Source organism: Balaenoptera ricei, chromosome 18 (assembly GCF_028023285.1).
Source record: "Balaenoptera ricei isolate mBalRic1 chromosome 18, mBalRic1.hap2, whole genome shotgun sequence".
Taxonomy (NCBI): Eukaryota; Metazoa; Chordata; class Mammalia; order Artiodactyla; family Balaenopteridae; genus Balaenoptera; species Balaenoptera ricei.
The window spans coordinates 12,111,855-12,135,107 of record NC_082656.1 but is presented as its reverse complement, the minus strand read 5'-3'; the positions used below and the strand labels follow the sequence as shown (position 1 = coordinate 12,135,107).

Sequence of the window (23,253 nt, the reverse complement as noted above, 5' to 3'; positions counted from 1 at the left end):
AAGAACTATGAAAGTTAATTTTCTTGTGATGTGTTTCTTTGAGTTTATATTCATCAACAAGCAAGGAATTAGGTTTATTTGTTCTAAGGTCATTTTACTTTGAAATATACTATGAATGTTGTAAATTTGGATAAAATTTTTGTAGAGAGGTTGACATATTTCCTGCTTACAGTTTGAGTTGCTCGGATGTGTATTCTCTTAAAAAAAGCATTTGGTGTTAAAATGTTTTAAACAGCAACATGTTTTAAAAACCCATCAGTCGAGGCCATCAGCAGAGTTTTACAGAGCAAAATGGTGAAATGTTTCATTGACCTACCCAATTTTGAAAGTTCCATCACTTTGTACTGTGGCTTCACTGTAAAATATTGTACGTTGTGTTTCACACTGGACCATGTTATTCCTCTCAAAGTTAATGTTGTGACACTTACCACCTTAAAAATAACTAATAAACAGGAAAAACCACCTATGTTGTTCAGTGAGTTTCTTTCAGAAAACTTGATAAGTAGACATTGAAATTGAAATGACTGTGTGGGGTAAGGTTTACATTCATAATCATACTTATGGTGTTTTATGATGTAATTAGCATGAGCAGATGATACCTGAGATACTGCAGAATGACATCGCACGACATCCAAAGTATAAAATACTGACAATAACAATGAAATAAGACTATTTGATGAAGAATTCTGTTTTAGTTGGTTATATTAAAATCATTAATACACTTTTCTCTCAGGGTTGCATTAATGGTGAATATGTCAAACAAATTGGCAACTGGTTGAAAAAAAGAAATTTTAACCATAGCAACTTCCTCCTGGGCATGAAGGCATTTTTCCCAAGGTCATCTAATTTGCAGGGGGAAAAAAATGTGCATGTGTATATAGGTGCATGTGTGTGTATGAAAGGTATTTTAAAAGCGCTAAATAAATAAATATATCATAAAATAACTATAATAACAAAGTTGATTACCCAACTTAATATAGAACAAAAATCCATAATCTGTTTCATTCTTAATATGGTATATAAGGGAGAATAGAAAATTCTGCTGGCCTAGTTAGAAAAAAATTTTTTACATTAAAATTATTATGGAAGTCTAAAATTCTGGTTTTAAATCTAACATTTTTGCTAGGTTCATTTTAACCTTAAAATTATAGTTTGCTTTCATTGGTTCTCTTTATTATTTCCATGATAACCTAAATATAGTCAGTACTCAAAACAATAATGGCACAACTGGAAGGAATGTTTACAAATTTATAAAATTCCAAATTGTGCTTCTACTTTCTGAATGTAATAGACTTCAAAGTGAAATGGAGCAGGTGCCTGAAAGAGTAGTGCTGGGAATCCAAATTGAGGAGTAAGTCATGGAGGGAATTATTTTATTGAGAGGAGATTCCCCTTCCAAACTATGATTTCACAGTGAGGAACTCCTAAGAGGAGACCTGGTGCCCACCAAGACAAATGGTTGAGATTCTAAATGTACAGATCCTGGCTTTAAGTGAGCATAGTGACTTGACGGTAGCAGCAAGGCAGACTGCCCCATACAACAGAGTCATAACTAAACGTGTTTATTTTTGATATCTTGGCTCCGTGCTTTCACTAACATAGATTTTTAATGCCAGTATTCCCATTTTCATTTTCTCTTCCTCTAAGTGAACCTATTTTATGAATGATAGTTCTACAGTCCTTTTAAAACTTTGACCAAATGTTTATAACTTTTTACGCATTTCAGTATTCATTCTGAGTTATGCACGTGTTTGCTATGCCGTAAACTTTAGGTTATGCATACTATGGAGAATGCAGACAAGGGAATTTGGAAAAAGGAATTACTTTTGTGCCTTGTTTCAAGTAATGGAGCCTTATTAGTTATTGTAGATTGATGGCGTCAACTTATTGTTCTCTACCCACTTGGAAAGTAAATGAGTATATGTTTTTTCTATATACACAGAGTCCCTTGGATTTCAAGCTCTCTACACAAAGGTTATGATTTAATTTTGTTATATGAGATTATCTTTAGACATTCTATAGGCCTCAAGTCAGGATCACCAAGACAATTATTTGAGTTTGTTAAATATTTGTTGGTTGTGTTTCCTTTATAAAATTGATCCAGTTGATTTCTAAATTCTTTTACTGCCATTTTCCAAAAAGAATGTTAACCAAGTAATAACTGCATGCCAAGACAGAATGTGAAGTGGAAACAATGTAATTATCCAGACAAAGCTAAAGTTATCTGGTGAGATTTTTTTACCTTGATTACATCAGTTGGATCAATCGGATATTTTTGTAGTCATTATTCGGTGTGGACCCCAGCTGAGTGCCATTAATACAAATGGCAGGAGGAACTCGTACCATTTATGTTTGAAATGAACTGTTTTTTTTACTACATAGTCATCAGATACATCTTGGTAAAATGTGGTTAGAACTGTTATGTCAGCTTTCTCACTTACTTCAAAAAAGTATGGTATGTTCTCCATCTGATACATGATCCAGAGCTAAATAGCTACACTTAGGATGTGTTCTTACTTAGGCCAGTGCTTTTATGAAGGTGTGCCATAAAAGCATCCAGGTGCCAGCAACCTGCCCACCTGGTTCCCATTAAATCTGCCTGGAAGCGATGACATTTCAAATGTCAGAATATCTCTTAGAGCAGCTAATTGCATTAAATTCTAAAATAACTGTATGTTTTGCACTGTACACCCATATGCCTTGGAATTCGCATACTGACTGAAGCAAACACAAAATCTTATCATCATGTATCCTATAAAATGGTTTATCTTCTCAGAAAAACCAAATAAGTAAATTGATTTCATTTATAAGCATGCAAAAATATAAGTGGGCCTTTTAGCTTCTGTAGGTCATAGATAAAGGCTGATTCATCTCATTGGGTTAGTTCTAAACAACAAGAACCTACACATTTTCCCTTTAGTATTTTCAAAATCCTTCAATCAGACTTATGGGCAATAATCAAAATGTTCCCACACCGTCCAAGGTAGTATATTTAGGAGTAGTTACCAGGGTACTCAAAGGGCTGTGGTGATTACTGAATGACTTCAACTGGGAGAGACAGCAAAAATGTTAAGTGACAAAATCAGAATCCAAAATTAACGGGCTGGAAGGATATGAATGTAATAAATATGACATTAACATGAGTAAATGAGAAGTCTTAGACTTGATCCAAAACACCAACCTCTCAAATACAGAATAAGGATATCTAACATACTGTGAGCTCAGCGTAGGCTTAAAAGTTATGTTGTTACTGTTAAGCCAATATGATCTTAAAGTGCATTAATATTCTATTCACAAGGAAGAAAGCTCTACCCTTCTCTCTCTGTGCTGGTCAAGGTACACCTAGAATATTGCATTTGTTTTGGGCACCAGCATTAACCAGAGAAATCGACAACTGGAGGGTCAAGGGGTCATGGGGCCCTGTCTGATGACTGACAACCCAAAAAACTGGAATTATTGAAATTGAAAAAGAGAAGACACAGAACGGACCAAGTATCTCTTTCCAAATATTGGAAACATTGTCCTCTTGGGAAATGCACTGTTCTGGGTGGCTCCAGAGGTGAGAGCTAAGAACAACAAATAGGAGATGTAGAGGGGCATCATTTGAACATAACTTAAGGAAGAACTTTCTTTGCCTCATTAACAATTAGGGGGCTGCCTTAGGAAGTAATGTGTTCAGTATTGGAGGTGTTTGGACGGAGGCCATTTGACCACATGCCTGGGATTTTTGTAGTGGGCATTTGGTCTCTCAGTGGAAGTAGGTTAGAACAGGTAATATTTAAGGTCCATTTCAGTCTTCTGAAATTCGTTGAATCCATGAATGGTCATTGTCTTGGAAAAGTGTATAATGTTAACTATCTTACTTCTTTGGGGAAAAGAAGAGGTAACACCGTTAGAAATTTAATATATTTATTTTACGTAATTTGAGCATAGTAAATAAAATGAGAACTTTCCATTTTCAGAGTACCGTGTTTGTAATTAAATGTTTTTCTCTTACAATTGTCTGTTACCTTCAGACAGTATGAAATTTGAAATGGCTTGGAGTACATTTTCAAACCTAAAGTTGAAAATAAGCAATTTTAAACATAAGCAGATTTGTGTTAACCCTACTTTTTTTTTTTTTTTTTAACCAGAGCCTAAAAAACTTGAGGGGTTTTTTGTTCATAAGGCAGAGAAAAACACAGCTGGCACTATGGCCAGCTTTCAGGGCATCAGACATTTGGTGGCACTATTGAAAATGCAATTCATTAGTTGATAAGGCAGTTTAGTGAATAATATCCAGCAAGTTTATTAAACATTACAGTTTAAAAGATGTTTTCGTATTATTTGGGTCAGAATTCTGTATTGAGTATCTGATGTTCTTATTAAAAGAACAAGATTTTGGAATTGAGTCCACAAGTTGTGGACATCCTTGCTAGGAAACACGCTACTAGTCTATTAATTTGAATGCTTGATTCTGAAAGAATGTGTCTTTGTATTCTAAAATCTAAAACGCCATATGACAGGACAGCACCTGCCATCCCAAACCACAATGTGTCTGCATTATTAAACACCATTTGTGATGCTGCTGGAAGAAATTCAAGGACCGGAAGGCCCAGAAGAGAAAGTCTACATTTTAGACATTTCCTTACTGCTTTTCCACTTGGAACACCGTTTGTCTACAGCACGAGCAATGACACAAGGGATAAAAGATCTCCCTGTTCTGGAAAACACACACCTTCCCCTCAAATGCGGTAGCGTTAATGTTTCTTTTCTCCAGACCTCGACATCGTAAACCTGCCTTGTCTCAGCCATGTATTCCAATATTATAAATACCAGGTTTTCACAAAAAAACATCCGTAAAAGTCAGCAGAGCACACTTAGAGGCTCATGCATTTATAGTGCCTTCGACAGAGTTGGTTATGACCACACAGTGTCCCAGCAAGAAAAACTCTGTTTCAGGGTCGCAATCTGAGTCCTTTCTGGCCTGCCACAGGACAAATGCGTGCTTCTGGTCACAAAGGGAGTTTGAATGAGAGAGGATGGAAACAGCTCAAGTCACCAGGCTGATGGATTGGGGGATTATTACAATACTGGAAAATAAAAGGCACATCACACAGACTAGGTGACCTTCAGGCATGTGGCGTACTAGAGTAACCACAAAACTTCTAGAAAGTCCTATGAGGAAGCAGATGCATCAATGCCATGCATTTAACTTTTATTCCCATCGTGTCACCTGTCAGCTTTGATGAACTCGTCCCATGGAACGTGGTCATCTTAGCGCACCCAGGAGAATGTGCTATGGCAGTTGACTCAAATGGCGCTGCAGTGACTGAAGTAGCATTTGCCTGATTATATTCATCCTTTGGGTGAAAACTAAAATCTTTGAATTTCCTGATGTTGTTGGGCATAATGACAGTACGTAAAACTTCTCTTCCTACTTACTTTGTGCTGGATGGAATGGGGAGGAGGTTGAAGGGAGACAGGTAAGCAGAGCAGAAGTAGGTCAACTTTGCTTCTCACCACCTCTTCATTATTAATTCAACTACAGATGCTCTCTCCCTTCTCTCTGCTCCACAGACAGCCGGCACCCTGAGCCAATGCCGCCCCCTCACCGCCTCCAGGCTCCCATCAGGCCAACCAAGTGGATAAACCCAGGGAAACAGAAGGAGGATCTTTTAGGACAAGCTGTGTTCACTGTTTAGAAATAGCATTGAAATGTGCAAATTGTTTTCTCAAGGAATAGACAGAGGAATGGAAAGATTCATTGTACTGCCTCCTGGCTGATCACAGTATTAAATATTTGGTATTGTTTCATCCTCTGAGCTTTGTAATATAGTTGCTACGCTGTTTGCTCTCATGGGTCTTGGGTCCAGATACACCCAAAATTTACAAAGGAATCACAGGCTTAGGCTTTCAGTTCTATCTTTGCCTCAGGAATAAAAGTAATAATAAGTAAATATTTCCTGTTATGTAACATTTAACATATCAATAACTTGCTTGGTGCTTATGCCTTTACCTCAAAGTGGAATTAACAAACCCACTCTTTAACGTCTCTCCAAGGATGTGGCAAAGCTGAATATTTTTTAAAGGATATTCCATAAAAAACAAACTGAAGAAAGTTTTTTTCTATGGTAAGAATAGAAAAAAAAAAAAAAAAAGATCAGAATGACCCCTTATCTGAAGCCTGTTTGCAGATAAGAGTGTGGAAGAGTGAGGTGAGGTACCTCAAATCTGCCAAACCTAAGCAGTGAGCAAAAGGTTGCTAATTTTGAGAAAAAGAAATAAAAAGTCATGGAACATCCAGAGGGACAATGATGAAACTGACTCAGTTAGCGCCGTCTCTTATTGGGGAATAGGATGGGGGGAGAGGTAGTCCTAACCGAATAGTCTAAGAACCTCCCTTCCCGAGTATGAAGACCAATTTCTCCCTGGTGGTGGGTACAGTTACCTCCCGAGATTCTGGGCTGGGCACAGCACCTGGAGACTCGGGTAGTGGGACCGAGGACTTTTATTCTCTGTTTCTGTTTCCCCCCAGAGCTCTCAGCATGGAGGTTCCTCCACTTCACTTGCATCTACCAAAGTCTGCAGCTCGATGGACGAGAACGACGGACCTGGAGAAGGTGGTGAGCTTTGGACTTGGTGTCTGAGGAGAAGGCTCAGCTTGTACTTGGGCAGAGGATGGGCTGGCTAAATTTACACCCACCGGGAGACTGTCACTTCTCCAGCAGAATGAGTCTGAAGCAGCTTCAGAGGCTCATAGCAAGGGGGTAGGATTGAACGTGGCTCCCACCAGGGACGGTATCTACTCTCGGGGGCCAGGAAGAGGGAGTTAGCCTCATGTGGAGACGTTTCCCATCCTCTGAAGGTATAAGCAACCTAACAAGGCCAGCTATTGCCCACTTTGCAAATAAAAGGGGGTAATTGTTGCCTTTGTTGTTCCAAATTCTGTTCACTTTTTGGAACAAGAAAGACATCTTTACTCTTTTGCTTGACGGTGATAGCCCTGCAGAGGTACTCTAACTTAAGTGAAGTCAAAATGTGAAAATCTGGCTTTACAAAAAGAATGAATTGATGGCAGTTGCAAAAATACCCTTTGGACCTTAAGTGAATTCACTTTAGAAAGTGGTGAGATGACGTGGATTCCAGAATAGACTTTTTTGCTAACTCCTGGATTGTTTTAGATAAGCCTCTTCTGCTCTCCACATCTCAGTTTTTCTTCTATGAAATGGAGATTGTAATATATGCCTGTTTCCTCCCTGGGGGTTATTATCAGGCTCAAATCAATTACGAGAAATTATTTAGAAACTAAAGTATAAAACTGATATGATCAAGCCACTGTTACAGAATCAGCACCCCTTATTTGTTTTAAATAATATGATTTAATTTTCCAATAAAGTACCATTTGGGGGAAACACTTTTATTATGTTATGTGAGATACCTGACTTACCCAAGGATTATTTCCTGACTACCATGCAATATCAGACTTTTTTGGTATTTCCAGAAGTATGACATTCAGCCATCCAGAAGGCTCTTTTGTTCCAATGTGTTTTATTTACTTAATGAAATGAAATGGTCCTTGATGGAGCCTTTTTGGCTAAGTCTTCTTAGCCAAAAGCCTAAAAGATACATTTTTATCAATAGTCAGGAAAAAAATCCCAAGCCATGTGCTCCAGATGGGTGCCCAGTGGAAGGAAGGATGGAAGTACCTCCCTACATTTCCCATCTGAAGCCAGGGTTGCCTCTGACAGCTAAGGATGGTTACTTTTACTATCTGCGTAGTAAAGAGCCTTAAGACCGCGTCATCCGAGAGATATTTTGTAAATTCGAGTGTTTTGCAGTGGATTTGAAACTTCTCCAACCATTTTCTGTAATAACCATGGGCTAGACAAAAATCCCCAGGCTGAATCCTTCAAACGGAGGCAAAATTGTGGCTTCTTTGGGGTGAGATGGAGGGGGTCGGGGGGAGTGGAGGTAAGTCTCCTCAGCTCTCGCTTTATTCCAGAGACCACTGAGATCGCTTCTAGTGGGTTAAACGTAAAATGTCACCTGTAAAGAGGTGAAGAGGTTGCACAAATGCCGAGGACAAAAGTAGCAGCAGCAAATGTCCTACATTTGTACACGCTTTCCAGAAATTTCCTCCACTCTAGAATCCAGAGTGGTGCAGATTGGAAATGATCACAAAACCAGAATAAGTAAGGGTCCTAAAGCAGATGTCTGCTGATTGTGAGTTTCCATTTCCCATTCCCCAACCCTGCAGACTAAACTCAATGAGAACACGGAAATCACCAAGAAAGCCCATTTGCCACCTACGGTTTTAATTTTATTTTGAGAAGAAATGTTTAGTCTCAGTTTATGATTAAAGGTCAGAAAAGGAGCACATTTAGAAAGCACACTAGGCTTCCATCACATTTTGTATTCAGGTTGCCTGAGGGAAAGCCAGGATTTATAACTTTAAAGCATGTAAATTTTAGAGCCCAGCTATAAAAGGCTTTTTATACCCCTAAGATGTTAAAGGTTATCCACTATATTTATGTGACCTAAGTGTGGCTTATTTAGTTTTATGGCCTTAGATATTTAAAGCATTATTAGGCATTTGTAAAATATTTCAAAATGCATTTTAAGGGGGAAAATGCGTTGTGTTAGTGGCATTAACATAATTGAAACTACAAAACTGTTCTGTTCACAGACATAATAGATATTGCAGTTTTAACTCAACATCTGCTGCTCAGGTTGCTGGTGAGAAATTTGTCTAAAATCTGCTCATTGATACTGGGGAGGGGTGGCAATCAGTGCTTTAGTTCATAAGGAATTTTACGGAGATCTCTATTTCAGGATGTAGTAAAGCAGAGTGTCCAGACAGCAGGCATTTTTCATGCTTGTACAATGTCAAGCGGCCCAGAGTCCCTTACGAACTGCATTTTCCTCCCTACCTAAGAATGTCATTTCTCTGGACACCATGGGTATACAGTAAACACTATTGATCAAATTGGCATGAAATGAAAAGTGAAACTTCCTCCTCAGAATCCCCACTGCAGCAGAAAGCATAAGTTGCTCTTACCTAGGTGGCAGTGGACCCCATACATTTTACGTTTCCTTTTAGTTTATCATTCGTCTTAGTAATAACGGTTGATGATGCAATGTCGGCAAGGAGGTGGGAGTCGGGGACCGCCCTCCCTATACAGAAAATGACATATTGACGCTGAATCAGTTCCAGTCTATTAGATGATACTTCTAAACGTCTCTTTTGTGCAACATCTGTGTTCCCTTTTCTACCAGTAAAAACATACTAATGATTCTTTCAGAAGTGCTGGAGGAAGGCTTCCAGATTCCAGCCACAATAACAGAACGATATAAAGTCGGAAGGACAATAGGAGATGGAAATTTTGCTGTTGTCAAGGAATGTGTAGAAAGGTGAGAAGGATATCATTTGCATTGAGCTTTAAAGGAAGCACTTGGCATTATGTTTTCCAAGACAGTGTCTTTATTTGCGGTCTGTGGCACATATGGAATAGGTTAATGTCTCAACTCCAGATGTAAAAAATATTTAAAAGAAAGAAAAGCCCATCTAACAACAGATTTGAAAAATGTAGTGATTCCTGGGGACAATCTATAAATTAAGGACTTTGATTTTTCTTTTTAATGTAGTCAGCAAAACTTTGCCAGAGGTTTCAGGTAAGTCCTTTTATTTTGTTAAAGAAACAAACAAACAAACAGAAAGAACTATTGAATAGTTTTTCCGGCACTTTTTTGAGATGTTTTGTAAAGGTCAGAACATTCTTATATGGGGTGTATATCTCTAACATATAACTTTCATAAAATTAAATACAGTAACTTCAAAAAACTTCAAAATGTATCTGTTCTGATCCTGACAAATACAGCATTTAATACATTAAAATGTTTTGAAATGAATGATCTGGGCACTCTTGTGGGCCAAAGGGAAGGACTTAGAGTGAAAGGTTTATCCCTGGGACCTTGATACCTAATCAAGGACAGTAGCCGGGGCTACTAGTTGGAGAAGTGACAAGTAAGAGTCATAGCCCAGATCAAGACCGCCTCAAACCCTAAGCCCAGCGTGAGGTTTGGAGTTCGTTTCTTAAGGGGGACCCGGTCAGCCAGCAGCTTCCTCTCCGGGCTGCTGAGTAGAGTACTGGGAAGCGGGGGGCACCCACCTGCTTCCTTCAGGGAGTGTGTCCGCTGGCTTCCTGGGGGCTGGTCTGGGGTGAGCACCTTCCCCATTGCTCTTCTCTGCTCCCCTTCCCGCTACTCCCTGGGAGAGGGCCCTGTGCGCTGCCCGAGTTCTCAACACTGTATGGAAAGAATGCTCTAAGCTCCACCTCCACTCAGAGAGGACGTCTCAGACTAGAGGCTCTGTCTGCAAGACCCAGAACTTATTTTTCCTCCAAGTCCTTTGACTTAGAAATGAAGATCTATGCCACATTAGAGCTGGACGCCTGCCCAGGGCCTCAGACACCGTGAGGGTGCTGAGTTCGGCCAGTGTCCACTGATTTGCTTCCCTTCACCCTTTGCCCGACTAAGGTAGTGGAGCCCTCCTTAGGCCCCCCTGGAGCAGTGGGTCTCAGACTTTGCCCCGCTCAACATACCAGCTGGGCCCAGCCATTGCTGAGGACGGTGACAGCAACCCCCTAGAGCAGCTGCTCTGTATCGGGGACGGGCATGAGCGACAGGCAGCTTGAAAAATCCCTTTGCTGACCCTGCTCGCCCCGCTTTTCTCCTCTCCCCCTCATTCCCCCACTCCCGCCATGAAGCTTGACCATTTGCTGCATGACTGTGAAATATAGAAATTTTCCCATTACTTTCCTGGGCCTCACACCTCCTCAAACAGGAGCAGCCACTGTTTACTGAGCATAAACTATATACAAGGCCCTTAACGTACGATACTTCATTTAATTATCATAATAATCCCATAGTTATGGGATTATTATATATAATCCCAAACTGTTTCCATCTTATATAAAGAACGCCCGGAGAAGCTAGATGCCCAAGTAAGTAAGTACTCAGCTAGTAAGTACTTAGCAAGGCATGGATTCAAGTTCAGCTCCAAAACCCACGCCTTTGGACCACTCTGCACCAGTGCCTCCTGCCTCGGACCAGGGGTCTCTGTAAGAAAGTGGCTTCACTGAGTCGAAGTCACACACAACACATTTGTCCCTGTACGAAGAAGACAGAAGTTAAATCGGGAAAGCCACCCCCAAAGTAATGGGTGGAAGTGTGTGTGCGTTTATATAATTTTATATTTCATTTATACTTTTACTGATAGTAAACCCAACCCTTTTCAACTTGATTTCCTCTGCAGCAGAAAACCCCGTGTCTAGCAGATCCCCGTGCCCTTCCCCCGCAGGCGCCTGCTTCCTTGCCAGGGTGCGTCATCTGTTGAGGCTGGCGTGGTGGCCATGTGCCCGTCCTCGGATCATGATAGCATCTCAGTCCCACAGCCCTGGTCTTCCCATGATAGAAATTTATCATTTCTCCATCCTGAATTAATTTCTTTCTTTCTGGTTTGGATTGTGTTCGTTTTGCATGAGTTCACATCTTGGGTCTCATGCGAATCGTCAGAGTCTCAACACCAGATTGCTCCCCAAAAGTGTTAGTATTCCACTCCCGCTGAACAAGGACATATGGCATCTGCCCTCTCTCCCCAGAGGTATCACGAAACAATCTTTTAATATATTCCAGAGGTCCAGGAAAATAAAAGGGAACTAAGAATGTTTTGAATGGCACACATTGCTTGCGGGGGTACATTCTGTCATATTTTAAAGGAGGAATATGTATTAAAAAGACCAAGTACGCCTCTCCTCTGTTAATAATACGCTGTCACAGGGAAGGTTTTCCTGCAATAATGGATGCAGTAACATTGCTGCAGAGGCCGTCCCTCCCCTGGTCCCATGCCAGCGCATCCCGCCGTAGGGGATGCCAGGTCTGTTTCGATTTCTGCCTATCTCCCCATAGCAGTCTCCAGTGGCCTCAGGAGCCCTGAGGACATGCTAAAGGATGTTGGTGGACTTTTGAAGCTGTTTTGTGGAGCCTTTCGAAGCCCCAAAGAAAACTCAAGAAGCTGAAAAGCACTAAGAAGAGGTCCGAGCACGGGTAGAGGGCTCACAATGAGATGCCCTTCGTCCCTGGCTTCCTGGCTCTGTGTGGACTAATTACCGTTCAAGCCATGGTTACCAGTGATGCGGTCACGAGCAGGGACAGTGTCTCAGGTGGCTCCTGGCCCTCCTCCCCACCTGCACTGCTTGCATGTTTTGGCACCATAGGCGTCAGAACTGGATTAAAATTCTAGCTGCTCGTGGTTCCCTCTTTCTGTCCTCCACCTGTGAACCCAAAGAACTACACAACGAAAGCGCTGGCAATGAAGGTAGGCAGGCCCAAACCCACCCGAACGAGCTGAGACTTTAGTGTCAGCAACATGGGTTGCATCCACCTAGAAAATCTTCAGAATTTTCAAGAACCGGGTACCTATAGTTGGAAAGCACTTCCTTCTGAAGTGGGATTTGGAGGATGCATCAGCATGAAGAACTTTAAGTACCTCTCAGCTACCTGACAGCGTTCTTTCCTCTTTCCTTCCTAAAGATGCTCTGGCACCTGATAGCCATAGGGCCCAAGTTCAAATTCAAAATATAACTCTACTCTGAAGATGTTTGACAGGACACTCTGGGATGCCTCCGTTTTCTGCTTTACAGAGGAGGCTGAGATTTAGCTTTATTATGATCACTTGGTAAACAAAGGGTGCTGTTTACCAACCCCTCTTTCCTGGGGGAGGGGGTCTTTCTGTCACTGTCCTAACTGCCACCAGCCTCTGGAGTTTTCACAACTCCACCAACATGTTTGGAGCCCCTGCTAGTTCAGGCCTATGCTGGGCCATTTCCAGGGCTACAAAGAGAGTCAAGACGGGGCCCCTTTGCTTGAGAACCTGCCGCATAAGCAAAGGATTGCCTTGAAATTCAGTAAATGCTATGTCAGAGGAATGCCTGGGAAGCCACACTTCCTCTTCCACATGGTCTTTATAAAAATCTTCAAAACAGAGCAAACCACCAAAAGCACATTGGTCCAGAGCACCCTTTTCGTAAACATTCTGCTGCCCTCCAGGGCCGAGGGAAAGGGTGAGAAGACTGCCCCAGGGCTGAGAATCATTAAGTTAAACAAGATGGCTTTCTCCAAACCATTTTTAGTACAAATCTGAAAAAGTAGATTTAGTTCAAGTTTGTAAAATTCAGACATTTCTCCCTAGTAGTTCGAGCTCTAGCCTTGGGTCAAACTTAATACGAAAGTGACCTTACAAATTGAGTTCCTGTAGACAAGGAGGAAAACAAAGCTTGTTCTGCTGTTGCCGCTTTGACTGTGGCATTTGAGGTTTCTGTAATTTCATAAAAGGTCGAGAATATAATTTCAGGAGCATACAAGCAAATGGCCTGATGTTCCACAGCAATCCAGGTGTCTTCTCTCCTTCTCGACACACGGAACTGTAGACTCCTTGAGGTCAAAGACCAGGTCTCCATCACCTCTGTAGCCACCAAAGAACCATGCTCGTTACTGCGTGCTGAATGATTACCTGGGGGCAGTGGTCCTCAGAGTTTAGGGTATGCAGGAAGGCAGATATTTTATTTGAGGTTTTATGTCTTGCCAAATGTTTTCATTTACCAACTTAAGGCAAGCAATGAAGTTTTTATTCTTATGGTGTACATTTAGTCCTAGCACCTGTTTTTAGTCTCATTTTCCAGATTCAGCTACTTTCCTATAAACATGCACTTCTAGTAATTAAGGATTTTATTGTGACTTCATAGTTCTGTCCTCAAGGAATCCAGAAAGAAACCTTTCAGTATTAATTTTGGTGGTCCTCCACAGGGTTCACTGTCTGATAGAAAATATGGGTAAATCTAATTGAGTGTTTAATCCTATTTTGTAAGGTTTTGGGTAGTCAACCCACAAGGTCCTTTTTCCTAGTAAGCTCTAGGGCCACTGCAGCCCAGGTTTGCTTGCATTTTCCCCTCAGCTGTAGGCTTAGCATCTAACCTGATTGTTTGGTGTCCTAGAAGCCAATACACCCTCTTGTTCCCTGGGAATTCTGTTCCTTGTCTATCCGGCTGTAGAGGAGGATTTTCAGCCTTCCTGGGTGCCACACCAGCTCTTTGCTTTGAGTGTAGCAAAGCTGAAGTGTTACTCATTCTAGGGAAACAGAGGATCAATTGGTAACCATGGGGAGGACAAAGCCAAGAAATTCTTCTATCTTCTGACCAGCACCATCCCATCCATCCCCTTTGTGGAGGCACTGAATCCAAGTGTCGGCTCCATTCTAGCTCTCTGTCCTTGCCTGGGACTGCTGGCTTTTATCAAAGCTGTCAGACCAAGAGTCCAGATTCCCTGCCATCAAATGAAACATCTTAAACTAGATAGGAAATTGCTCATGTATTCCAGTCTTAGATTTGCTTTGTCATAATTTTTATTGATTCATGAAAAGCGGAATCCAGAAACACTTCAGCTTTTAGTTTTCCTCTTGATTAAATATGTTCAAATTTGCAAACAAACTCTTCAGAAGCCTCCTAAGAAGAGTTACTGAAAGGGACCCTGTGCTCCTTCTGTGATGCGAGGATTCCCCTCGTAGATGCGTAATTTCACGTTCTCATTTATCTGTTTGCGCGTACATTTTAAATTTCTAATGGGAAGTATTTTGTTGGCCCTCTAACTGAAGTGCTTTTTCTCCACCCCCATCCCATAGTACATACACACACAGCCTTGCTGAAGGTCTGGCGTTTATGTGGGGTTATCTAGCACCCCAAGCCCTGACTCAGCCTTCCTCCATCATGTTCTCTGCCCACACGGGGGCCTGAAGAATCAACAGAGGCATACTTGGGGCTCTCAGTCCATTTCTTCGCGAGGCTGAGGCAATTCGGGTTCCTCTGGGTACCCCGCACTCGGGCAGGGGAACCACCCTGAGGCAGAGGGGTTTACCTCCTCGCATCCGAACCACAGCGCTCTCTAGTGGAGAAAATCAGCTTCACAATGATTGTTTCAATCTAGTTTCATTCATCAGATACAATTGTAACAACTTGGTCAATGTTTATTGTTTTCCCCACAGGCTAGTACCCTGAAGGTCCTGGAGGTATAGTGGAAGAAGTATTTTTAGAAGTAAATGACATGAATGGTTTCTAAGATGCCCTTGAAACACAGTGTTAATATCTGGCCTCATGATTTGTTTGGAGGCTCTCACTCTCTTGCTCTTGCCATAATGTACAACTAGGAAATTCTCCATACTGAAAATTTTAAAACCCTATTTTAAAATTTTGTTCTTGATCACCTTCACTCCCATTGTATTCATTTGGACCCCTAAAATTGGCCTTTATCTGTAGGTGAAAAGCTAGACTCTCTTGGTTTCCCCAGCAGATATGAAATGGCAGTGCTTGTGAAGTAGTGGCTTCTGATGATTATTAAGTAGGCGTTGTGTCCTTTGACGGTAGACCTGTCGTGGTTGGCACTACAGTGTCTTGGAAATGGAAACACAAATGAGGAAGCTGTCAAATTCTGCAGTGTGACTCAGCCCTCCTTCCCACACCCACCACGGAGGAGGGGCAATGTTGGCTGGGCTGCGTGCGAAGCAGAGACCCCAAGAGCTCAAAGTTGTGACCTTAGTGCTGCCGTGAGGCTTTGGCAAAGCGAGTTTATTTTCATTGTCACCTCCATTTCACTTCTATCAAATGAGACAGCGATGAAAGGCCCAGGAGGTCACGGGATGCTCAGTTAATGGCTGTATCCCTTTCTATGCTCCTTGAGCACCTCATCCGCTAGTTCTCCAGCGGAACACACAGGGGTGCAGACAGCCCAAGTCTAAAGAGTGTGAACTGCTTCTTGAGAGTTGTCAGGGTGGCCGTGAGAGCCATTCAGAAAACTGTCACAGCTACACTTCACTTCGTGGAGAGAGAACTTCAAGAGAGACTGGGAAGACGACGGGCAGAAACTCACGTCTGCTCCGTATCCTGACCACACCGCTTCAGAGAGAGGGTCAGAGCACAGCCACCTTGCAGGGGGAGTTACGCATGGGAATGGCAATAGCAGTAGTTTTATTACAAGTATGACAATGTTAGCAGCTTGTGAATGTTTCTATGCTGGCACGTTCGTTGTCCTTCCACCTGGTCAGCCCCTTAAAGTTCACTTATTTCTTTTAAAAAAGGAAAAGAATTTTTTACAAAATAGTTACACCACAATGCAAGATCAATGTGGTAAGAAATGAATCCTTAACAGGATGATCCAACAGATCTGAAATTAAGTTGTTTTTATTTTATTTTTTTTAAAAAAACTTTCTCTTTGCAGGTCGACTGCTAGGGAGTATGCTCTGAAAATTATCAAGAAAAGCAAGTGTCGAGGCAAAGTATGTATAAGGTTTATTCTTATGAAAATACAGTGTTTTGGAGGCAGAAAGAAACACAAAGATGAGCTCCCGAATAAACATAAATTTACGCTTAGGAGTTGTGTTTCGGTGGAACAGAATGTTATATACGTGTTAGGATATAACTTTATTCTATAAATATTCCTGGAATAAAAGTTAGTGGGAATGATTGGATGTTATTTCTGTTCCTTCTCTGTGTTTGCCTGTTTGCTTACTTCTTCTATTACTTTTGTGACCGAAGTTTCATTTCATCCTTCTATATGCAGTTATACTTAACATGGTAGGTTCTGAAATTACAAGCATCTTCTAAGGACCTTCAACATCTCTTGGCAATTCTAGGCTATGTGAATATTAGAATTTAAGATAGACTCCTTATATTTTACCCAAAATGCATCTCCCTTGATCTTCAAATAGTATAGTTCATTCGAGTGAGCTCCTCATGTATTTTGATGTGTATCTTGATTAAGGTAACTTTTGCCTTGAACAGGAGCACATGATCCAGAACGAGGTGTCTATTTTAAGAAGAGTGAAGCATCCCAATATCGTTCTTCTGATCGAAGAGATGGATGTACCAACTGAGCTGTATCTTGTCATGGAATTAGTAAAGGTGTGTATTTTGGAAAAAGAGATAAACCTGTACAAGGCACCCCACTCTTCTGTATAATAGAACTCTCTCCTTTATTTCCTCCCACCAACATCCAGTCTCTTATTTCTGTGCATTGGCATAATGGTTAAGAGTATTAGCACTAGAATTATACTCAAAAGTTCAAGTCCCAGCCTTGACCTAAATAGCTCCCTGATCTTAGGCATACCTCTCTGTACCTCGGTTCTCTCCTATGTAAAATGAGAATAATAATTGCTAGGAATAAAAATGGCTAGGAATGTTATTGTGAGGGTAAGAGGAATGTCTTTCACCAGCTTCTGTGACACAGAAAGTATTAGATGCCAATACAGTTGTTGTTACTGTTGTAGTAGAGAAGTTGTTCACTTTTCCAGGAACTACACCCAGAAGTATCATTATTATAAGAACAAGCTTTAAACTTTCAGACACCACCATAATAGAAAAGTAGCACCATCTTAATAATAATGTGAATAGTCTACCACCTTTCGCTGAAGGTTACAATCTCATCCTGTCACATAAAATTAAGTTTTTATTCTACTCAATCATAGGATATGGGAATGGCCAAATGTTGACGATGGTTGAGTCTAGGTGAAAGGTAACCCCCTTGTTCCCTCTACTTCCATACTTGAAATTTTATTAATTAGAAGTTTTTAAAAATTGAATGTTTCATTTTCATGAAGTTGTAGTTTTCTCAAGCCTTTTCTATTATGTTACTCTAACTGAAGGCATAAGTAATTTCTACTTTAGTTGTAAAGTGATATAAATTAGTCACATCATTTTCTCCATCAGTGGTGTGCCAGTGAGCAGCTAGGGCTCCAGGAACCCTGTTTAGAATCGCTCACCTGAGCTGGTGGTGGGAATCAGCACCCTGGAATGTGGGGTTTCCTTTTGTAAAGATTTAAGACCAGGCAAGCATTTAATCAACTAATCTGTTACTATATAGAAGAATGTTCGTTCTAGGGCCTGTAAACTTTCATTATTCAGACTTTCTTTGCTTTACATCTGTTGGCCTTTTTTAACTTAGTGGTTATTTATGTTTATAGATGAAGCCCGTTCTTTTTCTACTTCAAGTTAAGATTTGTTTCTCTGAGGGTCAGGGCTTTTTTGTTTGTAGTAACACAGGTTACTGTCATGTTTGAGAATAAGGGAGATAAAAATGCTAACCGTTTATTCCAACAAAGAAAGGTCAGTTTCATTTATTCAGAAGATTTTCATGTTGGCACTTTATGACCAAATATAGTTTGGTAATTACCAACATTGTCCCTTAACAGCCTTTGTGAATTCTCTCTGGGTGACCAGGATAGCCTAACAAGGCCGGAGTGTGTCTGCACAGTCCAGCACTGGGACCCCTCAGTTGAGCCACTATATCGTACCCTTACATTTAGTCTGACCGAGAACCACCGTGAGGCCAGGTCTGAAAGCATCCCGAGAAGTGAAGGCCAACCCCAGGCTTGACCTGAAAGTCTCCCACGACATCCCCCCTGAGGAATTCGCTTGGCCTGTGCTTGTCAAACCCTGAGAGGCCAGCAGGATGCCCAGGAGGGCCTGAAGCTGTAGGGTAAATGAGGTCTGTGCTCCAGAAAACAGTGAAGTGACAGTTCTTAAGAGTGAAATTCCATAATTACCAGGAATGGGACTTTAGACTTCTGGCTGCAGACGTAAACACGTGCACACTGCTTGTGTGTTCAGAGGAAGGGAGGCCTGTGGACGGGGTGGCCCTGGGGCCCGTTCCTGAGGGATCATTGGGAGTGAGAAAGACAAAGGGAGTAGAGGGGACACTCCGGGAAGCGGCTCTACTGAGGACGGGTGTGGAGTGAGGAGGGAGTTTGACCTGTTTGGGTAACCAGGGAAGACATACCCTACCTGGAGCATAAACGTAAGTGGTCTGGGTAGAGGCAGGAGATGAGGTTAAGCAAGTTGGAACGAAGGTTGGGGGCAGAGCGGGGAGAGCCGTGGGAAAGGAACGCTGATTTCATGACAAGAGAAGGAAACGTCGAGTGGGAAGGTGACAGTCCGTGCACACAGTGCTTTGGGTAAAGAGCCGGGGGATGGCCCGGAAGACTGTGTCAGAGGCAGGCCTTAACGGGAGGACTGGTAGATCTGTTGACTGATGTGCGGAGGGTGAAGAAGACATGAGACTACAGGCTGCCTGGAGCCTAGATGACCAGGGCGATGGCGGAGGCTTGGCAGGGTCACCCCATACGGCCCTACACAGGGTCCGGAGTGCTGTTCACGCGAACCGCAGTGAAAACGCCACCTCCCGAGGTGGCATGGAAACAACTGCAAACCCGCACATGGCAGCCTTGCCTTTGCGAGAGACAGCATGTTGAGAGGGAAAGTGTCCATTTGGAAAAAAATGTATGTGCTTCGCTTGGGAACTGCTGCGACTGAAGGGTCAGTGGGAGACACTCCCCTCCCCCGAGCAGAGGTTATGCAGAGTCACCGAGGACCAGGTCAGGATGTGAAAATGGTCAGCCTACAAGTGCTCTATTTTGCGTTTGCTATTTAAAAAGAAAAATTAAATCTCTTAGCCCGTCAGGTAACAGATGAACACAGCCAGCCACTGGGCTCGGCTCTTTGGGACCTCGTGTTCAAGAGGGATGCACACATTGTCAGTAAATCAGACCCAACTTCGCTGAAAGCGTTTCAAATAAATGGATCTAAAATTGGAGCCTAAAATCTTTGTTTCACCAAATAACGATAAATTAGCCAGGAACAATGGAAACAAAAGTTCAGATGAATAATGGTACTAGAAAACTTGCTTTGAAATTTCTCCACCCTCCTCCCTCTCTTTCATCTTTGGAGTGACAGTTTCTGGTCCTTTTCTCTGTTCTTACAAAGAAGCACATTATTGAAAAAGAAAACTACGCCCACTCCAAGAGACCTAAATCTAGAGAACGAAGAGAACTCTGTGTGTGTGTGTGTGTGTGTGTGTGTGTGTGTGTGTGTGCGCGTGCGTGTCTGTGTGTGGTGTTAATTTCACAAGGCAGCAGAACATTTTGTTAAGGGTGCAGTTTGCAGTGTTACCTGTTTCTCATTTTGGGAGATTTGCGATTATGAGTTTGACCTTCTGCTGGCAGTTGGCGTGAGGCAGGTAGCACATGCCACCAGGATTCCCAGGTGTCACAAGGCCTCTGCCCTGGAGACCTGGCTCCGCTTCCCCTCCCTGGCTGGGAGTTGAAAGGCAGAGAATCCTCTCTCTCTCTTTCCTTTGAGCTCTGGAGGAAATGTCACTGGCTCTCACAGTGGGGAGAGGCATCACTATAAGGTCTCCGGGCCTTTGAGAGAGAGGTGGCAGGAAAAGCCCTCGGAACCCAGAGACCCTGAACGCGTCCTTCACTCCCTTTATAGCGTGTCAGGCGCCCCTCCAGGCAGCCCCATCGGACCAGCTGTTAATGTGCTTCTCCTCCTGCTGCCCTCTCTCAGGGAGGAGACCTCTTCGATGCCATCACTTCCACTAACAAGTACACGGAGCGAGACGCCAGTGGGATGCTGTACAACCTGGCCAGCGCCATCAAATACCTGCACAGCGCCAACATTGTCCACCGTGACATCAAGCCAGAGAATCTGCTGGTAAGAGGGATTCCAACTCCAGGACGTCTTGAGTTCCAAGCACTCATGAGTGAATATGAACATTTCTCTCTTTTTTTCTTTTCCATTTTCTTAAAAAAAAAAAATGACCGTAAAGGCTGGTTTCCAGCTGGCCTTCAGTAACTAGCTGGAAACTAGTCTGTTAAGTTGATCTGTCAGGGTTAGTGTACCGTTAGGAGCACGTAATTTATTAGCAAATAAAAACCCGAGGCAGCGGTACAGAAATGGAGCTCAAGAAGTCTAGGGCTGTGGTTGAGACCATGGGCCAGGCCAGGACAGTCATGAGGAGCATGTACACTTACATTATTTATCAACAGCACTTTTGTGTTAGAAAGCTTCTACTTGGGGAAAAAAAAAAAAAAATGGAAGCCTTTTTAGACTTTGTCTTAGTCTCCCAATTTACATCCTAATAATCTGATCTAAGAGCTAAGAGAATAAATCATTGTGAGTTTTCAAGACACCAGCCCCTCAGCATAAAAATAACCATGATGAAGACGGATTTAAAGATCAGAGACATTTTGTCCTCCCTTTAGGCCTGTTTGGTTTGCTTTTCGTGAACTTCGTATCTCTGGGGAAACATTGAGAGTTCTCCACGCAAGCAAAGGAGGATGTTCTCCTAATCCCATTGTTAAGGGGACAGTATTGAAAGAATTCAGGAGACAGGGGCTGGGCATTGGGGAGCTAGTGAATGTGGGAGTATCATAAATTTTGTTGGCTATTCAGGGTGGAATTTTAATGAAATATATTCAGTTTCTCACCCCCTACCCGAGATGCTAGTTCTCCTTTTACTTTCATTATCCAACCCCAAGAGTCATGTATTATATGACTGTTAGTTTGTCCATCTCTTCAGAAATCTGGGAAATGAGGATTCTCTTTCTAAAGCAGTGTTTCCCCAACGGTGGTCCAAAGACCCCCTGCATCAGAATTACTCCCAGACGCCTGTTAAAAATGTCAGTTTCTGAGCTTCCCTGCAGCCCCACCAAATCAGAATCTGCTGACTGGTGACGGGGTGCAGATCTGCATTACAACCAGCTCCCCGCGTGATCTGAATGAACACTCAAGTTTAACAGCAGATGAACAACCCAACTCCCACTACCAATAAAGGCTGTGAAGATCTGCTGTCCTGGAGAACCACCTCTGTGCTCACCCCATGCTAAAGACTTTACACTCGGTATTTCATTTCATGCTCACAACAGCCTTATGGGGTAAGGTCTATTACTGTCCCATTTCACAGGTGAGGAAACGGGGTGCCTAGAAGTTGAAAGACCCACTCAAGGTAATCACAGCTCTTAAGTGGAAGGGCCAAGGTCACAACCTATGTCCTATTCCAAAGCCCAAACTTTTAACCACTAGACTACATAAAGCCGTGAATTAGGGAGAGAGGTCTACTGTGTGCTTGCTCTGTGCCATGGACTGTGCCAGGGAACAGAGAGACATATGCCTTCACGGAGGGGCATTCAGGTAGGAAAAACAGGCATTCAAGAAATAAATACACAAGCAATTAGTTAATTGCAATTAAGTTAGTAATCTTGTAGCTACTGGCTAATGAAGGCGGTTGAGGTCAAATGATGGAGTTCTGACTTAATTGCCCCTCAAATTCCACATCTCCACAGTAGCCTAAACATTCTCTTCTGCATAGTGCCTTGTCTGCACTCATTCTTCCCTGTGTCCTGACTTACGTAGGATTGTCTCATGGGAACGGACTTACAACTGAGCCTTTGTTTAAAAACTTCTCTAAGCTCCGAAAATTCAGGGATTGAAAATTAAAGTTTCATTTTCCTTTCCGCTTTTGCAGTTCAGTTTTGTGTACCCGTTGTTCAACCTGCTTTTCACCAGAGCACTGTTTCTATAAATGCCATAAATGGTTACATAGCAGTGTGCTTTTACTAAAATGAAAATTTGCAGGATACTTTTTAAGTACTGTGCTCATTTGAACATATTTTACTTTAAATTACCCAAAAAGAAAAAAAGTTCTCTCCCTTTTCTAATTTAAGAATGTGAAAAATGTATATATGCACATATATATATTTATATGTGTACACATATATATAGACAAACACAAACACACACACCATTGCAGTCATTCATAATGCAGGTTTAAAAAATATATATGAAAAAGTAAAGTAATTCTGCTTCTCCAGTATAGTAATTTCTTTCTATAGGAGAGTGGTAAGGATTGGTGAGGTTTGCAGGGATAAATCTACTATAGGATAAAATAGGTAGAAGAATAGAATAATTTTAACAAAATTAGAATGACATCACTAACTGCACTTGAGACTTCTATTAACGTCATATTCTGTTGACCTTTATGTGGAAATAAGAGAGAATTGTCATGGGAAGCACAAAATCACATACTCAGGATTTATAGTCAGATGGGCAAAAGTTCACAACCAAGGGCTTCACTCTTCCACTGTCTAGTCTTCTGACCTTGAACAAGATACTTAACTTCTTTGAGCCTCCTTTAAGGGGACTGTATGAAGATAAAGTGATACCATGGGACTATTAGTTCCCTTCTTTTTTATTCCCCTTTTATTTGTAATAAAAATTAAATTACCCCTAAAAATAAAACTGTTTAACAGTACAATGTTACGTTATAACAATCATTTTTCATCTTTTTTGACACTGCTTTTAAAATGTTACTATCTTCCCAGGCATGGAT

The 23,253-nt window shown here is 41.9% G+C and overlaps 1 protein-coding gene across 2 annotated transcripts in view; it reads left to right on the top strand.

The window, feature by feature from the left end:
• The window catches only part of DCLK1 (doublecortin like kinase 1), a 328,932-nt gene that overhangs the window by 260,073 nt on the left and 45,606 nt on the right, over positions 1-23,253 (top strand). The window contains exons 7-11 of one of the 2 annotated variants that reach the window (XM_059902575.1): positions 6,518-6,602; positions 9,285-9,393; positions 16,306-16,363; positions 16,869-16,988; positions 20,430-20,576. In XM_059902575.1, the coding sequence (XP_059758558.1) occupies positions 6,518-6,602; positions 9,285-9,393; positions 16,306-16,363; positions 16,869-16,988; positions 20,430-20,576 (519 nt within the window). Of the gene's footprint in view, positions 1-6,517; positions 6,606-9,284; positions 9,394-16,305; positions 16,364-16,868; positions 16,989-20,429; positions 20,577-23,253 lie in introns of both variants that reach the window. The other variant, XM_059902574.1, reaches the window with a different exon arrangement.